The 24,595-nt window shown below is 32.8% G+C and overlaps 1 protein-coding gene across 4 annotated transcripts in view; it reads right to left on the minus strand.

Moving 5' to 3' along the window:
- Positions 1-24,595, minus strand: part of LOC145740111 (GTPase-activating Rap/Ran-GAP domain-like protein 3) — a 125,944-nt gene that overhangs the window by 40,536 nt on the left and 60,813 nt on the right. Inside the window, exon 2 of one of the 4 annotated variants that reach the window (XM_081995471.1) lies at positions 16,997-17,257. The exons of 2 other annotated variants lie outside the window; for them this stretch is intronic. In XM_081995471.1, coding sequence (XP_081851597.1) covers positions 16,997-17,169 — 173 coding nt within the window. In that variant the 5' untranslated portion in view covers positions 17,170-17,257. Of the gene's footprint in view, positions 1-16,996; positions 18,837-24,595 lie in introns of those variants that run through there. One more of the 4 variants, XM_081995472.1, reaches the window with a different exon arrangement.

Raw genomic sequence — 24,595 nt, forward strand, 5'->3', positions numbered from 1 at the left:
GGATTACTTTTATAAGATTTTTACTATACCTTTCCATTTAAATTTTTGGATATTTTTCAATTTAGTGGTATCGAAACGCCCCCTAGAGATGGATTGAGAAAGCTGAAAATTATTTCCAGTATTTTCCCTTCGCCACATTTACTAATATAAAAATTATTTTTTTCGTTTTTCGTAGCCATACTATGTATAGTTTTCGAGAAATAGCCTCGTGCACGCTTATTGGGACACCCTGTACATTTTCAGTTCATTTGTGCGTAAAAACTGCTGATAATCAATTAAAACAAACACGTTTCTGTCGATTTTTCATGTTTAACTATCATTTAGTATGGCAAAACAGTGTGAGACTCCTAATCTTCGGAAACTAAAGATCAATTAACTGAGTTCGATAAATCTTCTGGGAGAAGTTTGCGTGTTTCGAAGACCGAACAATAAGAAATCGTTAGACGTGGAATTAAATTACACGCCCTTAGAGAGAAAACAACTGTCGTGATCGACCATTATTAAGCTCGTTGATGGTGGAAATCGGCGGGAAAAGCACTTAATAAAAACGGTAATTGTCACAACACCACAGTAAACTTATATTTAGTTTGTTTTGTTTGATTTATGACACTATCAGAAACTTTCCGCCGGTTAGACAATAATACAACCCTCGTTAATTCCGAATGTACGAAGATCTCGGATAATACGAGCGATGAAAACCTCCCAGGACGACTATAGAGTTTCCAATTTTGCCTTATGAAATGAAACTGGATGCCGCGAGTTCTAGTCGATATTTCCCATATTTCGTGCCAACTTCAAAGAAACACACATACAAGCTTTTGATATGAAATATACCATTCATCACTGGCAAAAGCAATTACTTTTAGGAAATCATACTGTTTTATAAAAAAGTTTCTGAATTTTATCACACTTCAAATATAAGTGATTAGAGAAAACACCATTATTCAAGCAGAAGTAAGACCCCTTTTAATAGGTCTGAGTAAAATAAAGCAGCCAGTTTAAGCTGAAAATACCACTTTTTTTTGAACAATTCCATTTAGGAGGGTTCAACTTCTTAAACGAGTTTTAATGTTAGTCCTAAAAATAACCCCCAAAAAGCTATAGAGAGTCAATGAAGCGTTTCGAGCTAATAGAGTGGACTAAAAAGAAGAAAATAGAACTTTTACTTTAAGGATTTAACTGCCAGAGTTGTTTTACTCAAAAAAATATAAGTTTTCGTGCTACATGTCTAATTACAGTATGTTTTGGCAAGAAAGACTAGTTTTAAGGGTATTGGACCCAGAAGTAGTTCAAATAAACGAGAAGTAAAATGCAAGATTAATGTTAACCAATTTTTACTAAAATTAACTGATTAATTTGAACTAACTAATTAAATTTAAGCAAACTGATAACGACAAAATAATACCAGAAAAATGTATGTTTTAGTACTGCCAAAGTTTACTTTTGATAGTCAATCTTTTGAAAGTTCTTAAGGTTAATTTTCAAATTATCAGTAAAGTGTGTTCGTTTATTTCGGATTTTGAGAAGAACTATTGGTGTAGAGCAAAAGTTGTAGTCGTACTACAAGTTTCAACTTAACTTGACGGCAACACCGGAAAGTTAAGTTGAAACTTGTCAAAAACAGTCACGTGACAGGAAAAATGTGTCAAATTAAACCTGGACAAGTCTGTAAATTTCATTTAAACAGGTAGAAAAGCTGATATTGTAAAAGCACGCCACGTAATCGTGACAATTTAAATTCGCAGCTGGCAACACCGTAAAGTTCAATTGAAACTTGTCAAAAACAGTCACGTGACAGGAAAAATGTCAAATTAAACCTTGAAAAGTCTGTAAATTTCATTTAAACAGGTAGAAAAGCTGATATTGTAAAAGCACGCCACGTGATCGTAACAATTTAAATTTGCAGCTGGCAACACCGTAAAGTTCAATTGAAACTTGTCAAAAACAGTCACGTGACCGGGAAAATGTCAAATTTAACCTTGATAAGTCAGTAAATTACATTTAAACCAGTAGAAAAGCTAATATTGTAAAAGCACGCTACGTGCTCGTGACAATTGAAATTCGCAGGTGGCAACACCGTAAAGTTAAGTTGAAAATTGTCAAAAACAGTCACGTGACCGGGAAAATGTCAAATTAAACCTTGAAAAATCTGTAAGTTACATTTAAACAGGTAGAAAAGCTGATATTGTAAAAGCACGCCCCGTAATCGTGACAATTTAAATTCGTAGCTGGCAACACCGTAAAGTTAAGTTAAAACTTGTCAAAAACAGTCACGTGATAGGAAAAATGTCAAATTTAACCTTGAAAAGTCTGTAAATTACATTTAAACAGGTAGAAAAGCTGATATTGTAAAAGCACGCCACGTGATGGTAACAATTTAAATTCGCAGCTGGCAACACTGTAAAGTTAAGTTGAAACTTGTCAAAAACAGTCACGTGACCGGGAAAATGTCAAATTTAACCTTGAAATGTCTGTAAGTTACATTTAAACAGGTAGAAAAGCTGATATTGTAAAAGCACGCCACGTGATCGTAACAATTTAAATTTGCAGCTGGCAACACCGTAAAGTTCAATTGAAACTTGTCAAAAACAGTCACGTGACCGGGAAAATGTCAAATTTAACCTTGATAAGTCAGTAAATTACATTTAAACCAGTAGAAAAGCTAATATTGTAAAAGCACGCCACGTAATCGTGACAATTTAAATTCGTAGCTGGCAACACCGTAAAGTTAAGTTAAAACTTGTCAAAAACAATCACGTGACCGGGAAAATGTCAAATTTAACCTTGAAAAGTTTGTAAATTACATTTAAACAGGTAGAAAAGCTGATATTTTAAAAGCACGCCACGTGATCGTGACAATTTAAATTCGAAGATGGCAACACTGTAAAGTTAAGTTAAAACTTGTCAAAAACAGTCACGTGATAGGAAAAATGTCAAATTTAACCTTGAAAGTCTGTAAATTGCTTTTAAACAGGTAGAAAAGCTGGAATTATAAAAGCACGCCAGGTGATCGTGACAATTGAAATTCGAAGATGGCAACACCGTAGAGTTCAATTGAAACTTGTCAAAAACAGTCACCTGACAGGGAAAATGTCAAATTTAACCTTGAAATGTTTGTAAATTACATTTAAAGAGATAAAAAAGCTGATATTTTAAAAGCACGCCACGTGATCGTGACTATTTAGATTAGCAGCTGGCAACACCGTAAAGTTAAGTTGAAACTTGTCAAAAACAGTCATGTGACCGGGAAAATGTCAAATTTAACCTTGAAAAGTCTGAAAAATTACATTTAAACTGGTAGAAAAGCTGATATTATAAAAGCACGCCACGTAATCGTGACAATTTAAATTCGCAGCTGGCAACACCGTAAAGTTAAGTTGAAACTTGTCAAAGACAGTCACGTGACCGGGAAAATGTCAAATTTAACCTTGAAAAGCGTGTAAATTACATTTAAACAGGTAGAAAAGCTGATATTGTAAAAGCACGCCACGTGATCGTAACAATTTAAATTCGCAGCTGGCAACACCGTAAAGTAAGTTTATATGTTTTTACTATTTTTATAAATATAAAACCAAACTTTTTTAGTGATCTCATTTTGATATCAGACAAATTGGAGGTTTTTGGGGAGGTCCAATTTAGGTAGTATATCGTGAATAAACATACTTAGGTATACATGTTAAATGAAGATAATACGATTATACAATAAATTGGCAGTTACTTAACAAACAGAAGCGATTAATCAGGATGATAATAATCATAAGGAATGATAAGGAATGAAATTAGTCGTTTATTTCATTATTAAACATACTCTCGGTTATGATCGATTACATAGCGTAAATGTAAAAAAAAATGTTTAAATACATATATTTTACTAACAAATTTCGTGGGATTAAAGCAAAAAGACAAGAGAGATTGGTAATTTCTAAAACACTCTCAGGAGATCAAATAAAAAAAATGCCGAAATGAAAGTCTAAGCAATTAATTAAATCACGTTTTCCAAGAACTAAAACGTTCCCTCGTTACTCTCATAATTTGCAAAAGATTAATTTTCAAAACATTAAAAGTGTTATATAAAAAAGGGGCACAGAAGGTTTCAGTTCATTTCCTGCAGGTACAAAATTTTACGCACGAGTTTCTAGATTAATGCAATTACTGCACGTTCCAACGATTTGGTAAGTCGCATGAATGAAAAATGAGCGTTCTGTGCAAGTTTTATGAAATACGTCTCTAGTTCTTACAAAGTTTTGAAGTGATATGCTTTTTTAAAATTTTTCCTTCTGAATGCAATAATGTTTGGAGAATTCCTAATATTCTCGGTTCACCGGTATGGTCCATTGCATTGTTAGGATATATGCAAATTACAAAGTAATGGAATTACTAGTGTTTGCATTACTGGTATAAGTTTGTTAATGTTATTGCAGTGTTATAACAAAATAGAATAATTTTGTGTACATACGTTAGAAAGCAAAAAGTGGTATTGTTATTTATTAACGTGGATCATAGAAATCTGTATTCATGATATGAGGGATATCAGTGAAAGCTTTTTGTAATCAGATTTTTTTAAAAATGAAGCACAACAGAAGCTGAAATTGGTCGAAATTACTAAGAACGTGCTAAGAACTATTTGAAAAAGTTCTGGTAGTGATGTTTTGTCAAACCACTATCTTCAGAAAGGAGTTGACCAACAAGTAGAAATCAGGATAGAACTAGGATTTAGGCAACATTACAATATATTTTGCAATTTTGATACATTATTGTACCAAAAACTAGTTTCAGTTTTAATGATGAAATTTACGAGAAGCTTAATGATTTTTTATAATATAATTTTTTATAATAATTAATTCTACTGTTAGTCAAAACACCTTGATTCCTATAGTGTAAATAAGTCATTACAGCCCTAGTACACAGAATCTTACATCCAAAATTATTCATATTTCAGTTTATATTCTCGATATACAATTCTATACCATCAATGGAGCATTTCCAGCGGTATAAGTAATATGGAAATACGACTTACAAACTTTCTACTAAAGTAATAACCTGAAGCGGCCGTTTTTAAGATATTCTACTTTATTACGCCTATTTCCACGTATTCCTAAAAAATTAGATATACAAGATCGATCTTAGACTTAACCGTGGGGCTCGTTTATTTTCAAAACTCCTGCTATGGTCGAAAATATTGGATTCAACATTTAATTTGCTACATACGATGAAAAATTTAAGTAAATAAACTTATCATAAATTTGTAATCTTTTATAATTTTGGTAAGCTCACAGCAAAAATTAGTAGTAATACAAAATCATTAAAGAACCCTCGTTTATTACAAACTCAATTATAAAATGCTTAAAAAACCATATTCATAAATAAATAACTGCAGAAGTTAATGACATTCTACTGTATAGCATAAGTTATGTATCTTGATCTAGTTACTACCCTCGAGCACGCATTAGACCAGTAAGAAAATGAATGGTTGAACCCATTATTTCAATCGAGATAAGCCGGCGTCTGACTGACAAAACCTTTTCAAATAACTGGGCCACATAGTAAAAATACTAGATAAACGTATGCTTATCGGACTAATTTAGATATGCATCAGAAAATGCTTTATTATTATGGCCCTAGATATTCATGCAGATTATCTTGCAGCTTAAGGATTTGATTTAGTCAAAGTTTAAGCCGAAATTATAATAAAGTGGAGTTGATTTTGTATTTGTAATCCCAATTTATATTCATCAAACTGGGTTAACCAAGACGTTTTTGTACAAGAAAGAGGAATGTAATTTTGCTATTTACCTGTGTGGAAAGTGACATACCGGAAAAGGTAAGTTACTCCTGATTGCTTTGAGCAGAAAACTTATCCACTCGAACGCAGACGTTATTTACAACTTCTACAAACATTGGGAAAAAATAACCTCTTTATTTCCAAAAAAATGGACGAACTCTACCAAAAAACCCGTTTCTTGCACTCTTCATCAATACTCTGCTTCTCCTATCAAACTTATGTTTCTCGAATTTATTCTTCCTTCCAATCTTAGACGAAACCCACTCTATCATTTACAGTCTTACTTTCTTATTCTTTTGCATTTCATCCTAAAACATTCCAATATATCCTCTGACTCTTTTAAATTTAAAATTTTTAGGTAAACAGCCGTTAAAGGACATTGGATGCCTATTCGTCTTCACTGCCCAGCCAATTTGACACTTTCCTGTTCTTTGTTTCTTTGTTCCTTTTTTAATTCGATTGGTTCATTGTTCTCATTCTCTTTACGTTCAATATCTTTATCTTTGATTGCTCATCCCACCAATTACTCTCCTTTACATCTCTTCCAAGCTACAAAAATTTTAGTTTGAAGTAGTACTCCATTTTCACTTAGTGGAACTGTACAAATACAGAGATAACAGTAACCCACAGTCATTTTTTTTTACTTTACAGTACCTTTCGTCCTCCCCCCCGCCCCTCGGTCTATTTTAGTCTCTATTCTGAAAATTTGTCAGAATCTCTCTGAGCAAAGCGTTTGATCGAGTGAGTCTAAATGACATTTATTGAAAACTTGAACACCAATACAACGACCAGAATACTTGTGAACAACAGCCTGACCCAAGAAGTGCCCATATCAACAAGAATAAGACTCTCTAAGCCCGGTACTCTTTAACCTAATCATGAACGAAATAATAAAAGATATTAAAAACGCGGGGCATAGTTACAGTTCGCAGATGACACAGTAATTATATCAGAAATCGAAGATGAGCTGCAGAGACTACTTCATCAATTCTACCTGACAGCGAAACGCTACAATATGTCAATTGCGATAAACAAGACAAAATCACTAGTTATAGCAAAAGAACCTAGAAGATGCAAACTAGCTGTTAACAACGAAATAGTAGGACAGGGTATGTCCTTCAGATACTTAGAGGTAAAAATAACCGCCCATCAGGACAGGAGATCTGAGGTAAAGAATCAAATAGATAAGGCCTCTAAAATAGCCGGATGTTTGAAAGACATTATATGGACAACCAGTTCCTAAAAATAGAAGCAAAGACCAGAATATATAAATCATGGGTAAGGTCAATAATCACCTATGCCGCAGAAACCACGGCAGACACCAGCAGAACCAAGAGCATAACACTAACGGCAGAGAATACCCAACCAAGAAATAAGACGAATCTGCGACATGCAGAACATTGTAAGATTGACGAGACACAGACGGCGAGAGTGGAATCAACACATCAACAGAATGAAAGACAATAGAATTGCTAACATTGCGAGAGACGGAAAACTACACTCCAGAAGACGGCCAAGGCAGACCACCAAAGAGATAGAGGGATAGCTGGATGTCGACGTCGCAAGGAACTCCTTAAAGCTAGAAAAACAAGCTGAAAGCCTATTTCAAGAAAAAGAAGAAGAGATTCTGAAACTTTCTCAGAATCTCCCAGAAAGATTCCTACTAATCCATTCTTGCAAAATCATAAATTGAAATGTCTCATCCGTTCATTTCTTTTACTTTAAACGCAATATTTGTGATTACTTAGTCTCTTCGCTTTCAACTTCCTTCCACACCTCTTGGCCATGTTATATCCACTCAACCACCATTTGCACTCCACCAAAAGTTAAACACTGACTACCCATATTTGATGATTCCTATTCGTATAGTAAAATTGCTTATCTCCGTCACGTATTCTGTAGAGAAAAATACCGCCTTTTACTTACCAAAGAAAAATTCGACGGAAAATGAAGTGTTGGTGAGAGGCAGATGGCAGTGGGCAGGAGTTCATAAAGCTGGTGAGTTTTTCAAATTAGCAGAAGATGTGTCTCCTCTCTATGCAGATTTGCTGGACTCCGCTAAAAGCATGGCTCCTCAACATACTTTTCTTTTATCCTATTTGTGCGGCTGTTCTTAATTAAACAAAAAAAAACCAGTCTTAATCAACCAAGATTTGATTTAATCCTTCTTTCAAATCACTCCTCTCCTTCCGTCTTCCTTTCCAAAGCATCTCGTGTTTTGATTCCTTTTTGTTTGGAGGATTCTTCCCTCCCTTGGTTGCGCCACAATCATCAAACTATAACTCTGTTTCGCAAACACTCTCATCTTTTCTGGCAAAATGTATCTTTAGAATCCCCATTGAATACGACTTTCACAGTATCTTCTCTCATGATTTCCTCCACATTTGTAACAACAATTTTCTTCTCGACAATTCTTTCCAGTATTTGTTAATTTGTATTTTTTTCACACTATTTTTTATTTTATTTCTATGAATTTGTGAATCAAAGTTAATACTACGCTTATACTTATTGATAAAAAGGACAAATTGGTTAAAAGTCGATATTGTTTTTTCCCAAACCAATGTTTAACAATAATAATACAACTCTGTGTGTTCATGTGTAAATCCTGACTAAGACCATCCATCTTTCGATCGTTAATAGTGAGATATAGAGATTAATTTATCTCTTTCGATATATTTTAACCGGTTTAACACGCACTGTTGCGGATAACAAAAAAATGGTGAAACCCATTATTTCGATCACGGTCGGCCAGTTTCCGGCTGACAGGGCTTTTTCAAATAAACGAGCCACACGGCTAAGGGCAGAGCCCGTTTCTGTTTATCTTAGTTATTTAGGGATATGTCGGCGTAAACGAGGTTTTATTAAACCCTCAGATAAAAATGTACGTTTGTTGAATTTGAAAATTATGCGATATTTTTAGAGTTATAATTTGTGATAAAATAGCAGTAAAAGGACCGTATTGCAGACAGAAATAACTGTCCGCATACAAAAATACTAGGTCTTATCAAAATAAGAGTATCCAGACTGTCACAGTTTCTAACAACCTAACCTAATTTAACCAGGCTGCACACTTTCCATAGAATGCACCGAATTCTATGGAAACTCTTTCCAAAACGATTAAATAAACTATAGAAACACAAAGAAGAGTGAGAAATTATTAAGGAAACAATATGACTCACTCTGACAAGAAGTCTCTGACATAGGGCGATCCCGAATCTTCATGGAAGGAGGTCCATTTATGACCATATTCTTCATTTATCAGCTTCATATATCTTATGCCAGTTTTAAAGGAATCACTCCTTATCACACCGTAAAAAATAAGCCTTTTAAACCAGATTAAAGCTAAGCCACTCATTTTGGCGGCTTTACTGACTGTCATCATCTAAATGTCTAAATATCATGAAAAATGAAGTTCGTCAGATTTATTCTTTATTTCTAGAACTTCTATTTCTCAATACCGCTATATCAAGTGTTATTTCTTTACCATAAACAACATTTACATTTGTTTAGACGATAAGAGCTGGAGGATATTTAGTATTATTATTAACAATTTAGAACGGTTTTCAATTTACGACCCTGAGAGCTGCAGAAATTCGGGATGACTACAAGCTGTTGACTGTCGATCTCCTTTAATAACGTCTGTTCAGACTGATATTTATATGGATGGATTCAGTGACAAAATCAACTAAAAATAGTCAAAATTAGATCACTTTTAATCTTAAGGATAATTTTTGAACTCTTTGGGACTCGTGAGTTAAAACTAGAGGGATAGTAACAATTCTTGTAAGACAAGCACGAAGCGATGCTTCTAGGAACAATGTTGCAAGAATGTGACAGAATTGGTTGACAATCGCAGGTTTCTGTCTGTATGCATTGTGCTTGACAACTCTCTTTTTTCGTTTCAAGAATATGACGGCAAACTATTTTTTATAGTTCAGATAATGCTAATAAAACTAAAAAGTGGAAAAAGACTCAATTGACGTTAATCAAATATTTACTGTTACGGAAATAACTCATAACGTTTGGTTTGATATTAGCTTCAAAGATATTAGCATTCAAATTTCTTTAAAACATTAATAAAATCGCAATGCAGCCGGAGTTTCACTATAATCTTGACTGGTTGCATTGGTAAGCATATGATGCATAACTTACTACATAGTTGATTTATTAGACAACTTAACGATTTTTAGCCAAGCTTGTAAAACCGCAATATACTTCTAAGTTAATATATTCCGTTATCAGAATAAAATCCTTTATCTTGATTTCCGTTTTCCAATTCAACATGCAGTAGCTTGGAAAGCAAAATAAAGGTTAGAGCTATTATTTCGAATTGCTGTTGGCCAGTTTCTGCCAGAGAGGAAACTTTAAAATAAGCAAACTGCACAGTTAATACACCAGAATTGTTCTTTTTTTTATGTTACTTATTTGGAAATTCGTCTGAGGAATCTAAATTTACAAAATTAAGCTTGAAATGTTTTTAAACTCAGTTGCAATGCAAATGTTATACTGTAATATGAGTTGTTATAATAAGAGTAGGAAAAAGCACTGTTACTCAGAAAAGGTTATTCCAGTGGATTGTATTTCTTATGGAAATGTGTAATTTTTTTACAGATTCAGTTACATACCTTCTTTCCCTGTCAAGAGAGCATTACATTGCTTATCAACAGTGTTTGTTCGTAGGTAAAAACTATTATGTTAATCTCACATTATCAATATTAATCTAGATAGCTGGAAAAGCGGTGCAGGATCTAAATTAAAGTATCTTTCAGTCTAAACTAGTATATCTACCTTTATACCCATTTTCCAATCGAACACGCACTAGTCTGGAAAATAAAGGGATGGCTGGAACTATTATTTTGATCACGGTCGGTCAGTTTCCGGCTGACAGTATAGGATCCCACAAATAAACGAGATAAAAGACACAAAACCTCTTTGCCTGAATGTCTATTTTAATTATTTGTCGATAAACATTTTTTTTGACAGTATCTTGCAATACCAAATTTCTTCTGGAGTTGCCAGATAGTTAATGACAATTCTCGGATAGTTTGTGGCTTTACCAGATAGTTTCTAGCAATTGTCAGATTGTTTTCACTCAAAAACTCGGGTTTAGTAGATTAATCATTATTTTTATATGAGGTTAAATTATTAAGAAATTTGGGACCTTTTGCGACAAGATCAGTTTGTTCAAAGTTATATGGGACGGATAATCCAATTGGGAACTGTTAAAATACAAAAAGCTTGAAGAAAGTTTCTGGAGAGAATAAACTAATTTAAGTCTAAGTCTCTGTATATGGCGTGTCAAGAATTACCAGGCCCAGAAATTATCTGGAATTTTCCAGAAGCAATCTGACAGTGCCAGAAACTATCAGGCATTACAAGAAGCTATTTGCCATTATCAGAAACTATCTGATAATTGTCTGGTAAAGCCAGAAGCAATCATTTCCGGAAACTATTTGACAATTTCCAGAAACCAAATGGTATTGCCAGAAAAAAATGTACTCGTCTCCTTTAAATCCACCGTATAATCCATAATAAAATCAAAGCTTGTTTGAAAAATTGTAAAAATTCTATTTAGGTTGGAGCCAACTACATAAAATATTTATTTATTCACGCAATTCGTTAAAATAATATCAGTCGATAAAGGATTTAAAGCTGAAATTTATTTACTGAAAAACCATTCTAGCAAAGCTGTAAAAAGAGAAGTGTCCTGATTATTTTGTGAAATAGTTTAACTGAATAAAACAACGATGTTATAGCCAAAGTACAAGTTTAACGAATGTATAACTCCTTTTTAAGTATATTTCTTGCAAGTATTATGAAGGAAACAATAAGTTTGATTTTAAATTGAAATGTTTTAATGAAACTTGTGTTGCTTGGATAATTACACAATTTTTCTGTCGGAAACTTGTTTCGGTAGAATAAATCTCATTAGAAAGTTCAGCAAAGAGCAATTAGGAAGACTTGACGCAATTTGCATCGTAAAGTTAGATTTTAATCACATGAAATGTGACGTTTTTCCTCTATTAATTTTCGTCAAGGAGTTCGTAATCAGAAACTTTATTTCTACTTTTTTTAACAAAACGATTGTGTTGAACTAAAAATGTAGAAAGTCAAGGTTAATAAAACGTATAGTATCAATGGGCTCTATCATTGTTATTTTTGTCCCAAAGTTTTGCCTTTATAGGGTTGATAAAAGAAAATTTCCCCAAAAACTGTTTTTTTAAGGACAAGACATCCGCAGTGATAATAAACGTATAAAGTTTGTGGTGGTGGAAAATTTCTTATATTCAATATGCCAAAACAGATTTTCGCTAGCCTTTTGTAGTATTTTGACTGAGGAGACGTCAGTAACGGCTCTAAGCAAATAATTTATGTATGCAAATACATCCTTATGCTGAAATATTTGTGCTTTCGGTAGAGTGGTAAAAATGAACATTCAGTGAGGTCTATTTGTCAAAGAGTAGATGAGAAGAAATTTAATTTTTCCTTTAAAACTTCAGTTTATAAAACAAGGAAATTACATAAGTACTTTGGATATTAGTGATATTTGAGGTGGTTTTTATAACAACCAAGAAAGAACCAATCACAAAACGTAATCCTTCAACACGTAAAAAAGGCAGCCAAACATCATTCCTACTTATCGGTCACGAAGAAAATAGGAAAACAAAACCACACCAAACAGAGATTACATAAAATAGACATAATAATACAGGAAAAAGATCTTTTATGGGCAAAATAACAAGCACTGGAAATTTCAGTGGATTGTAGTTCACTATTAAAAATGACAACAAAGGAAAACCCTAGCAGCGAATATTCCATAACTTGGGGATAGTATCGCCTAGGAAAACCGATATTTCGTGTCTGAACAGTAAAATCAGAGGTGTTGACCTTTTTGTGCTTTTGTGTGCTCCTTTTGGATCGTAAAAACATGTTTTGATACGTGCATTACTAAAAGTTAAGCCTGGTTTATAAAATCAAATTTAATTTTAGCCTTAGCATTAAGAATAATGATTTTAAATCATGTTGATAATAAACTAAATTTAACTTTAAAACTTTAAATTTAGCTGTAGCTACACAACGACCTAAAATTCAAAATTTTCTTACAGTTAATGCTAAAGTTGTATTTTCCAATGTTTGAATATTGTGTTAAGATTGATTTTGTGCTTAATTTAAGAAAGTTTTAAGGAGAAGTTTTATAAATTCTTTCTTTCTTAAGGGTGGTTTATACCAGATTTGTTGCTAATGTGATTGTTATAGGTAAAGTCTAAATTTCTTTCATAAAGAAGGATTAATTCAATTAGTACTAATAAGATTGAAATCAATACAAATGAACAAAATACTTGGAAGGAAGCTGTTAAGAAAACAGAAAATATTCCTAGAAAGACTATAGAAATTACAAAAAAAACATTTTAATATCGATATCAAACTTACAGCCTCAAATTGATGATGTATAGCCTATACAAGTGGCTGTAAACTAACCAATATTGCTATGTACGTAACACTAGTTTAGTATAAATGCAGATTTTCTATGTAACCACTAACAAGGCAAACTGAGTATCATAAACAACACATTGCCACCTGCGAGATATTATGAGATAATATACACAAAGCAAACTGGAAATTTCTAAGGTTTATTATGTTTCAAAGGATACTCCAGTTTCATAAAGTTCTCTAAAGTAATCCTGGTATTACCTTGTATATTTGCAATTATTATGGTTTATTTGTTCCAATTACGGTCGACTATTTTCTGGCTTTTTTCAAATAAACACAAAGCGAGCCACAAGGACAAAGGCGCATTCTTATTTATCTTAGTTGTTTAGGGATTGGGACACACCAGGCGTTATTAAAATTGTAAATAAAAGTACGGGCTCACTGAATTTGCAGCTTTAATTAACGTTATAGTCCCGGAAATTGTGACAATGTGTTTGGTGTACCCGTTTTGTTTTAAAATAAGTTTTAATAAAAAATTCGGAAAATGATTATAAAATGGTCTCTTAAAACACAGTTCAAATGAAACACAGTTAAAAAAAGTTAACACAAATTCTCAATATTATTAAATAATTTTTGTCATAATTTGCCCAAGTATGATACACGTTTTTTTAGTAAAACACTGAAAGTAACCCGAGTTCTATTATTTCTAGGTCAAAAAACTTTATGATACCATAAATTAGTTAATGTAAAAATTAAAAGTTAACAAAAAGACACAAAGATGACGCAGCTTTAAGTAGAATTGGGCAACTTTTAGGGTTCCAAATAGCTTTTGTTTTATTTCCTGTAATCAAATTTAATGACCCATTTTTGTGCAAAAAAAACTTGTTTTTAAGGCGTCAAAAAGCAATTTTGTACTCTTATTATATCAAAACTGGGCTCCTTGGTAAACTTTGAGAGAAAAAACGTATGTATCTTTGTACTTGTTTCTCGCAAAATTATACCTTTTTTCTCGACACTTTCCCCAAAAGCAAAAAGAAAAAGATAAAACCCATTATTTTTATCTCGGTCACCCATTTCCGGCTGGTTTAAATAAACGATCCACACACTTTGAGCACGGAAAGGTTTCTGTTTATCTTACTTATTTAGGGACGAGTTGGGATAGGCCAGGCGTATTTGCAGATATAAACACACGCGTCCTGCATTTTGCAGTTAATCCGGCTTTATTGAGAAGCTTCCAGCATAATTTACGAGGATATGACACACACCGATATTATTGTTTCCTTTAATTGGGTTATATTGTTGGATAAAATTTTTTTGTGTGAGTCTAATTTTTAATTTAATTTAAGAAGTCTTTAAGAGCAGCTGCTAGTGCTAAGTTTATAAACTTAACCAGTAAGAAAACGGCTTGTACAGGGTGTTGAAAAATTCGATGGTTTGAAACTTCCCTCTATCATTTAGCGACACAGAAAAGCCACACTTCAAATATCTAATCCGTTTGTTTCTGGAGCACATCGTTTTTAAGATATGAACCAAACGTGTATATTTTTTTTAAAATGGGACACCCTATATATTTTTGCAGATTTCGAATAAGCTTTAGGGCAAAAGTGCCCTAAAAATCCATTTGCAATCTTGTAGAGAGTAAAATTTCCCACAACACTTTTTTGATACCTTTCCAACTAACTGAGTTACGTTTGTTGAACTTGTTTAGGGTCTTTTACAGCACTTTTTTGTGCTTTGACACAGTTTTTAAAGAATATCTCCCTGAGGAGGCCCCATAGGGCAAAAGTGCCCTAATGCAATCTTGTAGAGAGGAATTGTTTTACAACTTTCCCCTACTACACTTGTTTGATATTTTTTCAAATAACCGAATTTTTTTATTTCATACTTTTTAATAATTATTATCAAAAAAATTAGATTTTGTAACCAACCCGATTTTGACAATGTTTATGAATTTTAACTAGTTTTTTAAAGATCACGTGACATTTCCGCCATTTTGACATGTTTTTATTTTCTTATTTCAACCGGTTTTTACGTGATTTTTATTCCGGTCATTTTGATATGCATTCTACGCTTTTCTAAAACCTTTCTTGCACTGTTTTGTATTTTTCTTAAATTTCGACTTCAAACTCGGAAATTAACTGAATTCCGACTTCGAACTCGGAAATTAACTAAATTCCGACTTTGAACTCGGAAATTAGTTAAATTTTGACTTCAAACTCGGAAATTAACTAAATTCCGACTTCAAACTCGGAAATTAACTAAATTCCGACTTTGAACTCGGAAATTAGTTAAATTCCGAAAGAATTTTGGTAAATTGCGACTTTGAACTCGGAATTTAGTTAAATTCCGACTTCGAACTCAGAATTTACATTGTCACATTGCAAAAGCTCTTCAAACCAAATTAGACAAAATTTTTCAGTTTGGCAACAATTGCAAACATTCTTCGAAGCAAATTAGTAAGATTTGTTAACTTTGGCAACATTGCTAACACACTTCAAAGAAATTAGTCGGACTTGTCAGTTTGGTTACATTAGTTACATTACAAACACTCTTCGAACTAAAATTGTAGAATTTGTTAGTTTGATAACATTGCAAGGATACTTTTGAACCAAATTACCAAATTTTGTCAGTTAGGCAACAATTCAAACAGTCTTCGATCTAAATTAGGATAGTTTGTTAATTTGGCAACATTGCAAGCAAACACACATCAAAGAAATTAGTTGAACTTGTTAGTTTGGACAGATTGGAAACACTCTTCAAACCAAAATTGTAGAATTAGTCAGTTTGATAACATTGCATATACTCTTCAAACCAAATTAGTAAAATTAGTCAGTTTGGCAACATTGCAAACACTCTTTGATCTTAATTAGTAGATCTAAAATAGTAGAATTTGTCAGTTTGACAACATTGCAACTCATTTCCGAGTGCGAAGTCGGAATTTAGTTAATTTCCGAGTTTTTAGTCGAAATTTAAGAAAAATAACGTCTGTGTCCCTTCTACGCCTTCGTAGTTTTGTAACCTAAACTAACCTAAATAACTTTCGTATTTGACTGACATGGTAAGAACTTTGATATATGTCGATGGATAGCCAATAAAATGGGCTTTGTAAAAAATTAAACCACTTTGGTTAATTGGTTTGACGGTTTAGCCGTTAGAGGGCGTCAAAATTAACCAATTTTTTTCACTTTTTTGATGTAACGTAAATAACTCCCTTATTTGGTTCACACTATATAAACTTTTGCAGGTCAGTAGACAGCCAATGAAATGGGCTTTCTAAAGATATGACAACACTGATTAGTTGGTTAAACCGTTTGACCGCTAGAGGGCTTCAAACTTAGCCAATTTTTCTCTCAACCTTGAAAATCTAAGCAACTGAAAACAGTTCAGATGATATTTTAAAGGAACGGAATCCACTAATGCCATTTTGCCATTTTGGTGTTTCTGACCTGTAAAAACCGTTTGAGAACCTTTTACATTACCTTCAAGACAGTTTGAAAGATACATTTTGGTGTTTCTGAGGTGCAAATAAAGTGCTGGAAAGCTTCTCCAATGTCAAGAGAAAATTGTTTATTATTCAACGAGCATGTAATTATAGCTACTTTCCGCACTGAATGCGGGTAAAGTAACTTTTCCGCATTCATTTTATTTTTGCCTGGTTCAGGCAACTGCAGTTAGTAGAAAAAAGTACCACATTCCACACTTGTTAGGTAAATAACTAATTACGCTTTTTTACATAAAATTATGTGATAAAATTGAAACAAACTAATTATTTTTAATACTTACAAAGCACTGCTGGCACGTCTATGGAACAATTTAAAAGCGCTGACATCTCTAGGTGGTTTACTCCTAAAACTAGTGACGCACACACTTTTTGACCGATCCCTGGACGTGGATTCTTCGTTGACCGGTCGTTCACCACGTAAACGTTGCACCAATCTCATATCGAAACACAACATTCTTCATTCACACATAAACAGCAAATTTTTGTATTTCGAGGGAATGTCAAAATGTCTGACGAACGTTTTCATCCAGGTCCTGGGGCAACTGGAACTCTTAAACTTGTCATTAAACCTGGCAAACGATACAAGAGCCAAAAACATTTTCTGAGCTGGTATTTGACCTAGTTTACATTCGGAAAACTAATAGTCCATGCATTGAGAAAGTTGCCAATGCTTTTAGTGCGACGTAAACCTGATCGTTGTAAGGGAGTGTAATGACGCTCTGATGAATAGCGATTGTGTACATACAATAGCTTATAGGATCTTTAATTATGTTGGGGGTGTGAGAGTGGTTGTTTTGCTTTATAATTATTATTGTCAAGCCTTCTTGGTCTAGCTGATTTGACGTAACTGAAAGTTTCACGCGAAACCAGACCTTAACTAAGTTATCTTCAGGAGTCCAATTAGTATGCAAATCACTTTAGAGACTTAAGACGTTTTCCAAAATGAGTAAGCAAAATTCCCAACAAGATTTTAATGAAACGTCACTTAAACTTTGCAGTTTACAGGGAAGACTATCGATGCAAATGGAATGTACCACAAAATTTACATTTCAGTTTAAAGCAAAAAAGTTAAGTTAAGTTGTGTTGTTTTTAGCGATGGATAAATTACTGGTAAATTACAAATATTGTGTTTCTGGCATTAATAATTAAAATTTTGACAACGCTTTTCTCCCTGACTGTACTAAATTTTGTTCGATAGAAAATTTAATGAGGATTCCAAAAATGTGCTTAAAACAGTCATTTTTTCACTCCAAGTGAGTTTTACAAGCGATTTTGTCCCGACTGTCTTTTCAAACTGTGTTTCTGGGGGTTCCAATCTCGATACCACTTTTCTGCCTGACTGTACTAAATTTTTTAGTTTTTTTTTTTTGGTTATTTGAGAGGAAATTTAATGAGGATTCCAAAAATGTGCTTAAAACAGTCATTTCATTACTCCAAGTGGGTTTTACAGGCGATTTTGTCACTCACTGTGTTTTCAAACTGTGTTTGTGGCAGTTCAAATTTTGACACCGCTTTCCTCACTGACTGTACCAAATTTGAGTTTTTTTTTTAGGTTATTGGAAAGGAAATTTAATGAGGATTCCAAAAATGTGCTTAAAACAGTAATTTTTTCACTCCAAGTTAGATTTACAAGCGATTTTGTCCCGACTGTCTTTTCAAACTGTGTTTCTGGGGGTTCCAATCTTGATATTGCTTTTCTCCCTGGCTGTACCAATATTTAGTTTTTTTTAAGCTATAGGAAAGGAAATTTATTGAGGATTCCAAAAATGGGCTTAAAACAGATATTTTCCCACTGCAAGTGTGTTTTATAGGCAATTTTGTCCCTAACTGTCTTTTCAAACTGTGTTTCTGGCACTTCAAACTTTGATACCACTTTTCTACCTGACTGTACCAAATTTTTTAGTTTTTTTTTCAGGTTATTTGAGAGGAAATTTAATGAGGATTCCAAAAATGTGCTTAAAACAGTCATTTTTTCACTCCAAGTGGGTTTTACAGGCGATTTTGTAACTCACTGTCTTTTCAAACTGTGTTTGTGGCAGTTCAAATTTTGACACCTCTTTCGACCCTGACTGCACCAAATTTGAGTTTTTTTAGGTTATTGGAAAGGAAATTTAATGAGGATTCCAAAAATGTGCTTAAAACAGTCATTTTTTCACTCCAAGTGGGTTTTACAGGCGATTTTGTCACTCACTGTCTTTTCAAACTGTGTTTCTGGGGGTTCCAATCTTGATATTGCTTTTCTCCCTGGCTGTACCAATATTTAGTTTTTTTTAGGCTATAGGAAAGGAAATTTATTGAGGATTCCAAAAATGGGCTTAAACCAGGTATTTTCCCACTGCAAGTGTGTTTTACAGGCAATTTTGTCCCTAACTGTCTTTTCAAACTGTGTTTCTGGCAGTTCAAACTTTGATACCACTTTTCTGCCTGACTGTACCAAATTTTTTAGTTTTTTTTTTCAGGTTATTTGAGAGGAAATTTAATGAGGATTCCAAAAATGTGCTTAAAACAGTCATTTTTTCACTCCAAGTGGGTTTTACGGCGATTTTGTCACTCACTGTCTTTTCAAACTGTGTTTGTGGCAGTTCAAATTTTGACACCTCTTTCGTCCCTGACTGTACCAAATTTGAGTTTTTTTTAGGTTATTGGAAAGGAAATTTAATGGGGATTCCAAAAATGTGCTTAAAACAGTAATTTTCTCACTCCAAGTGTGTTTCACAGACGATTTTGCCCCGACTGTCTTTTCAAACTATGTTTCTGGGGGTTCCAATCTTGATACCGCTTTTCTTCCTGTCTGTACCAATATTTAGTTTTTTTTTTCGGCTATAGGAAAGGAAATTTAGTAAGGATTCCAAAAATGGGCTTAAAACAGGTATTTTCTTACTCCAAGTGTGTTTTACAGGCAATTTTGTCCCTGACTGTCTTTTCAAACTGTGTTTCTGGGGGTTCAAATCTTGATACCGCTTTTTTCCCTGGCGGTACCAATATTTAGTTTTTTTTAGGCTATAGGAAAAGAAATTTAGTGAGGATTCCAAAAATGGGCTTAAAACAGGTATTTTCTTACTCCAAGTGTGTATTACAGGCAATTTTGTCCCTGACTGTCGTGCCCTGAAGACGCGTTTCTGAGATTTGTGACAGTTATTATGACAATTGTCAGTTTGTAAACATTACTAATTGTTTAAATAATAATATATTTAGTTTTACGTCAATCTTCTCATCTCAAAAACATATTATTTGTCTTAATTTAGACAAGAGATAATAAAGGAAAGTGACAAAAAGCTGAAACTGCAATTTTTTTTAGAAAAGGCTTCCTGTCATAAAAAAAGTTATAAAATTGGTACTCATTTGATACAAGAATCACTTTGTCAGCTTTGAAGTTTTACTTCATTTAATTTATTATTGATAAACCAAAATCTCTAAAACAATAAATAACAGAAAACGTTAAATTAAGTTTTGAAATTTGCCAGTTTATTTTTGCATCATCAGAAGACCTCTAGATCTAACTAGATCCAACCGCTAAAAAACTCTTTATTTATAACAAAAACAAATTGTAACACTGCATTTACAAATCTTAAGAACAGGAAAAAGCAAGTATGGCTTTCTCTCGGACGAGGACAAATTCGTTCGCATTACTCAGAAAAGAACAACTTTCCCAAAATCCTTGCAAAGTTAATTTCACGTGTATCTCCGGAATTGAATGCGATCTTATTCCGCTCCTATTAAAGTTTAATAGGAGTAATCTATTCAGTAATAAATTTCATTACTCAGGCTAATCTCGTTTTGGTCGTCGCGTCGGTTTGAATTGATTCGTCTACGCGCGGATTTCAATGGGAGTTTACCATATAATGGAGACAATATTTTGTGAATTCGGGCACGTCAAGTGAAATTCCGTAGCAAATGTAGTTAGTTGCAAAGTGCCTAATCAACAATCTGGGAACAATAAGCAGCTAAATATTTAGAAAGAAAATAGATTCAAGAGAAGTTACAATGCTGAGCTTCAGAACTATTGTAGCTTTTGTGTTAGTCAGTTAGTCTAACAAAATTTACATAATATACATTTTTACTAATGCAGTATTGACCGATCTATCGAGAATGGTAATGGTGAAAAACAAAAAACTGATTGTTTCGTAAATATGATAATTAACTAACAAATAATTTAAAAAAATTGACAGGAAATGCTCTAAAGGTTCAAAAACGAAAAATAAAAAAAAAACACACCGTATAAAGTAGGAAGAACTTTTTTAAGTAAAAGTTGGCCTAAATTGTACATTTCAAAGCTCAGAGTAAAAATCAATCAAATACTGTGTGCAAATTGAAGACAATGAAATTTTAGAAGCCACTGGCATTTCCAAATGTCTCGAAACTGCTGGATTTTTAGTAAAATTGTTAGAAATAGTATTAGAATCTGACAATTTTAAATGGAATGGCAAATTTTCTTTTCCATTTTTTCAATAGCCTTGTTCAACAAAATTTTCTTGTACTTCTAATAAAAATTAAAAAAATGTAAAACTCTGATTTCTTCCTGGTCCTGGTTCAAACCAGGCTAAAGTAACTTATGGTTCAAGTATCTTTCGTTGTTTTGTACTTCCATGGGATTGGTTTTGATTTTGACGGTTGTCATTTTAAAAATTAAGTCAGAAACAGACAACCAAATGTTATAAATGTCATTCAAAAATGCATTCAAAATTCAAGCTGATTTCGTTACGTTTCAAGTATGCTTCGTTGTTTTGTACCTCTATTGGATTGAATTTGACAGTTTTCTGGTATAAAACAGAACGAAAAACAGAGCTGTCTGATACTATTACTGTTGGTACTGGATTTTAAGAGTGTTTTGAGGTTTTACAGCTTCATTAAGAGGATTTTGACGGTTGTCATATTTAAAAATAAACTAAACTTAAGTCAGAAACATACAACCGAATGTTAAAAATGTAAAAAATTCACTAATGGAGGTATAAAATGCTCTCAACCAAAGTCAAACTGATTTCGTTAATTTTCAAAAATAATATTTCGTGGTTTTGTACTTTTATGGGATTGAATTTGATAATTTCCAGGTTTCCAGGAGATAACTGTGCCAAATGTCATAACTGTCAAAATACCACTCATAAAGCTATAAAATGCGTTTAATTTTGACTGATTTTCCTGGATTTTAAGAGTGTTTTGAGGTTTTGTAGCTTTATTGAGGATTTTAGACGGTTGTCATATTTAAAAATAAACTAAAGTTAAGTCAGAAAGACAACCAAACGTTACAAATGTCAAAAATGCACTGATGGAAGTATAAAATGCATTCAAATAAAATCAAACTGATTTCGTTAATTTTCAAATATAATATTACGTGGTTTTGCACTTTTTTGGGGATTGAATTGATAATTTCCAGGTTTCCAGGAGATAACTGTGCCAACTGTCAAAATTCCACTCATAAAGCTATAAAATGCGTTTAATTCTGATTGATTTTCCTGGATTTTAAAAGTGTTTTGAGGTTTTATAGCTTTATTGAGGATTTTAGACGGTTGTCATATTTAAAAATAAACTAAAGTCAGAAAGACAACTAAACGTTACAAATGTCAAAAATGCACTGATGGGAGTATAAAATGCATTTAACCAAAGTGATAAACTGATTTCGTTACTTTTCTAGTATGTTTCGTTGTTTGGTACCTCTATGGAATTGAATTTGACCGTTTTCTGGTTTAGAACAAAAGACAGATCTGTATGATACTAACGGTCAAATGTGATAATTGTCAAAATTCCACTCATAAAGCTGAAAAATGCGTTTGATACTGTTTACGTTGATTTTACTAGATTTAAAGAAAACTAAAGTAAAGTCAGAAACAGACAAACAAATGTTACATATGACAAAAATTCGCTGATGGAGATATAAAATGTATTCAACCAAAATCAAATTAGCTTTGTTACTTTTCAGGTATGTTTCGATTTGTACTTATATGGGATTGAATTTGACAGTTTTTAGGACTAGAACAGAACAAAAGGCAGAGCTGTAATTGACAGGCAAATGTCATGTGTCAAAATATGATGTAATAACGTAATTGAAAGGAAAGTCAAGGTTTAAGAATAACACTATGCACTATGGTCTTCTAAGTCGCTAAATTTGACGAATGACTAAAATGTGTAACTGACATTGCAGCATAAAAAATACCCATTAAAAAACAAAAATTTAGTGGTTTGTACGTTTTTCAGAAATAAACTGAATTTTAAATGAATTTTCCTTACTGGCCTGAATGAGTAAAAGCTACTAAATTGTATTACTACTCAGATAGAGTCTGGCTCTAAACCTAACTACCCATTTCAATAAAACCGAATTACTTATACTACTAACCAAGAATTGAAGTCTTAATGTTGATTGGATAGGCGGATAAAATGCAAACTCAGCTAAAAGTGTGCAGCATGGAATATAGGAAAAACTCGTTAGTAAATTAGAAAGAAAGCTTTAGAAAAAAGCGGTTCTGTGGAAAAACCAATAATGGAAAACACACATGTTACTGAATGGAAAACTTTTAACATTCTTATACTATTTTAGAGTTACGTAAAGTGTACTTTCACTTCAGAATAATTTTATTCTAAACATAATTTCTGATGAAATGAGAGTCTGCTTTCACAGTACCCATAGAAATTATCCTTGAAATAAATTTATTCTGAACTGAAAGTAAAAGAAGAGTAAAAGATTAATTTAATAAGTAAAATTAGCAATTTGGCTTAAATTTGTAATTGTAATTCGATTAAAAATTATTGCCAGTAATTTTAAAAATTAGTTCAGCTATATCAAATTGTTGAACTTAAAAGAGAGGTATTTTTTTCAAAAATCAATTGGGACGTGAAATCATTTTAGTTATGCAATAACCAGTAGAGTTCTACTTTTTTTTAATACAAAATATGCGCTTTTCATATTATTTAAAATACTCCAAATTTTATTAAAATATCTGTTATTATTTTGGAATAATCACGACATTTTTGCAACTTGTTACTAACTAAAGAATATAAGATTCAATTTTTTGTGCTACTGTACGGTGTTACCTACTTAACGATAGTTTGCAATTTTAAAAACAAATTGGTAAATTCTATCTAATGTCCAGGTTTTAAGATAAAAAAAAACGTTCGTCATACAAAAAATATCTTGAATTTTCATTAATATGTCAATGATCCTTTCAGCGATTTTGTTAAAATGTGGTTTGGTTCAGTGCAATAATTCAGTTCACTTAATTATTTTCTTGGTTTGTAGTAAAGTGGGATCAGTCTTTTTTCTTAAAAGCAAAGAAGGAAAGAGAGAAACATTTTTCCATCCTACTGTTTTGTGCCAAAAAAGTACAAAATCTATAAAAAAATAAAATACACACATTTTGTCCTCATTATATCGATTCTGCATGATTTTTATGAATTTATGTTTAAAATTGCTTTTTGCATAATTACTTACTCACACGCCTCCACAAAATTAAGTATTTGTTTGTATCCGATACTTTTGTATACATGCAATTTTCTGAAAGGTGTATAGGCTTTGTCAAAATCAATTCGAAATTACCAACAGCTCGTCATGTCATGCATATAACATGACGCTGTTCAGCATGAAAGTTCCGGTTGTCGCTTTGTAGCTAGCGATACAAATTCAGCAGCCATTATACTCGAACTGGCAGCCTTGTTAATAAAACAGTGAATAGAAATGTGAATTAAATATTTCAATTTTCCAAAAAACTGATGATAAATTGCCTTGAATGAACAATAAGATGCAGGTAGGTGTGAACATTTAATGACGTTAACAAAACGCGAAAAAAATCGCTCGCTTTGTCCTAAAAACGACTGATCTTATCAATATAATGGCCCGCTTTATAGCCGCCCGTCTGCCATTATTTATTAGCCGGTTCAACAACCCGAACCGT

Source organism: Ips typographus, linkage group LG1 (genome assembly GCF_016097725.1).
Source record: "Ips typographus isolate SLU linkage group LG1, UJ_Ityp_2.0, whole genome shotgun sequence".
Classification (NCBI taxonomy): Eukaryota; Metazoa; Arthropoda; class Insecta; order Coleoptera; family Curculionidae; genus Ips; species Ips typographus.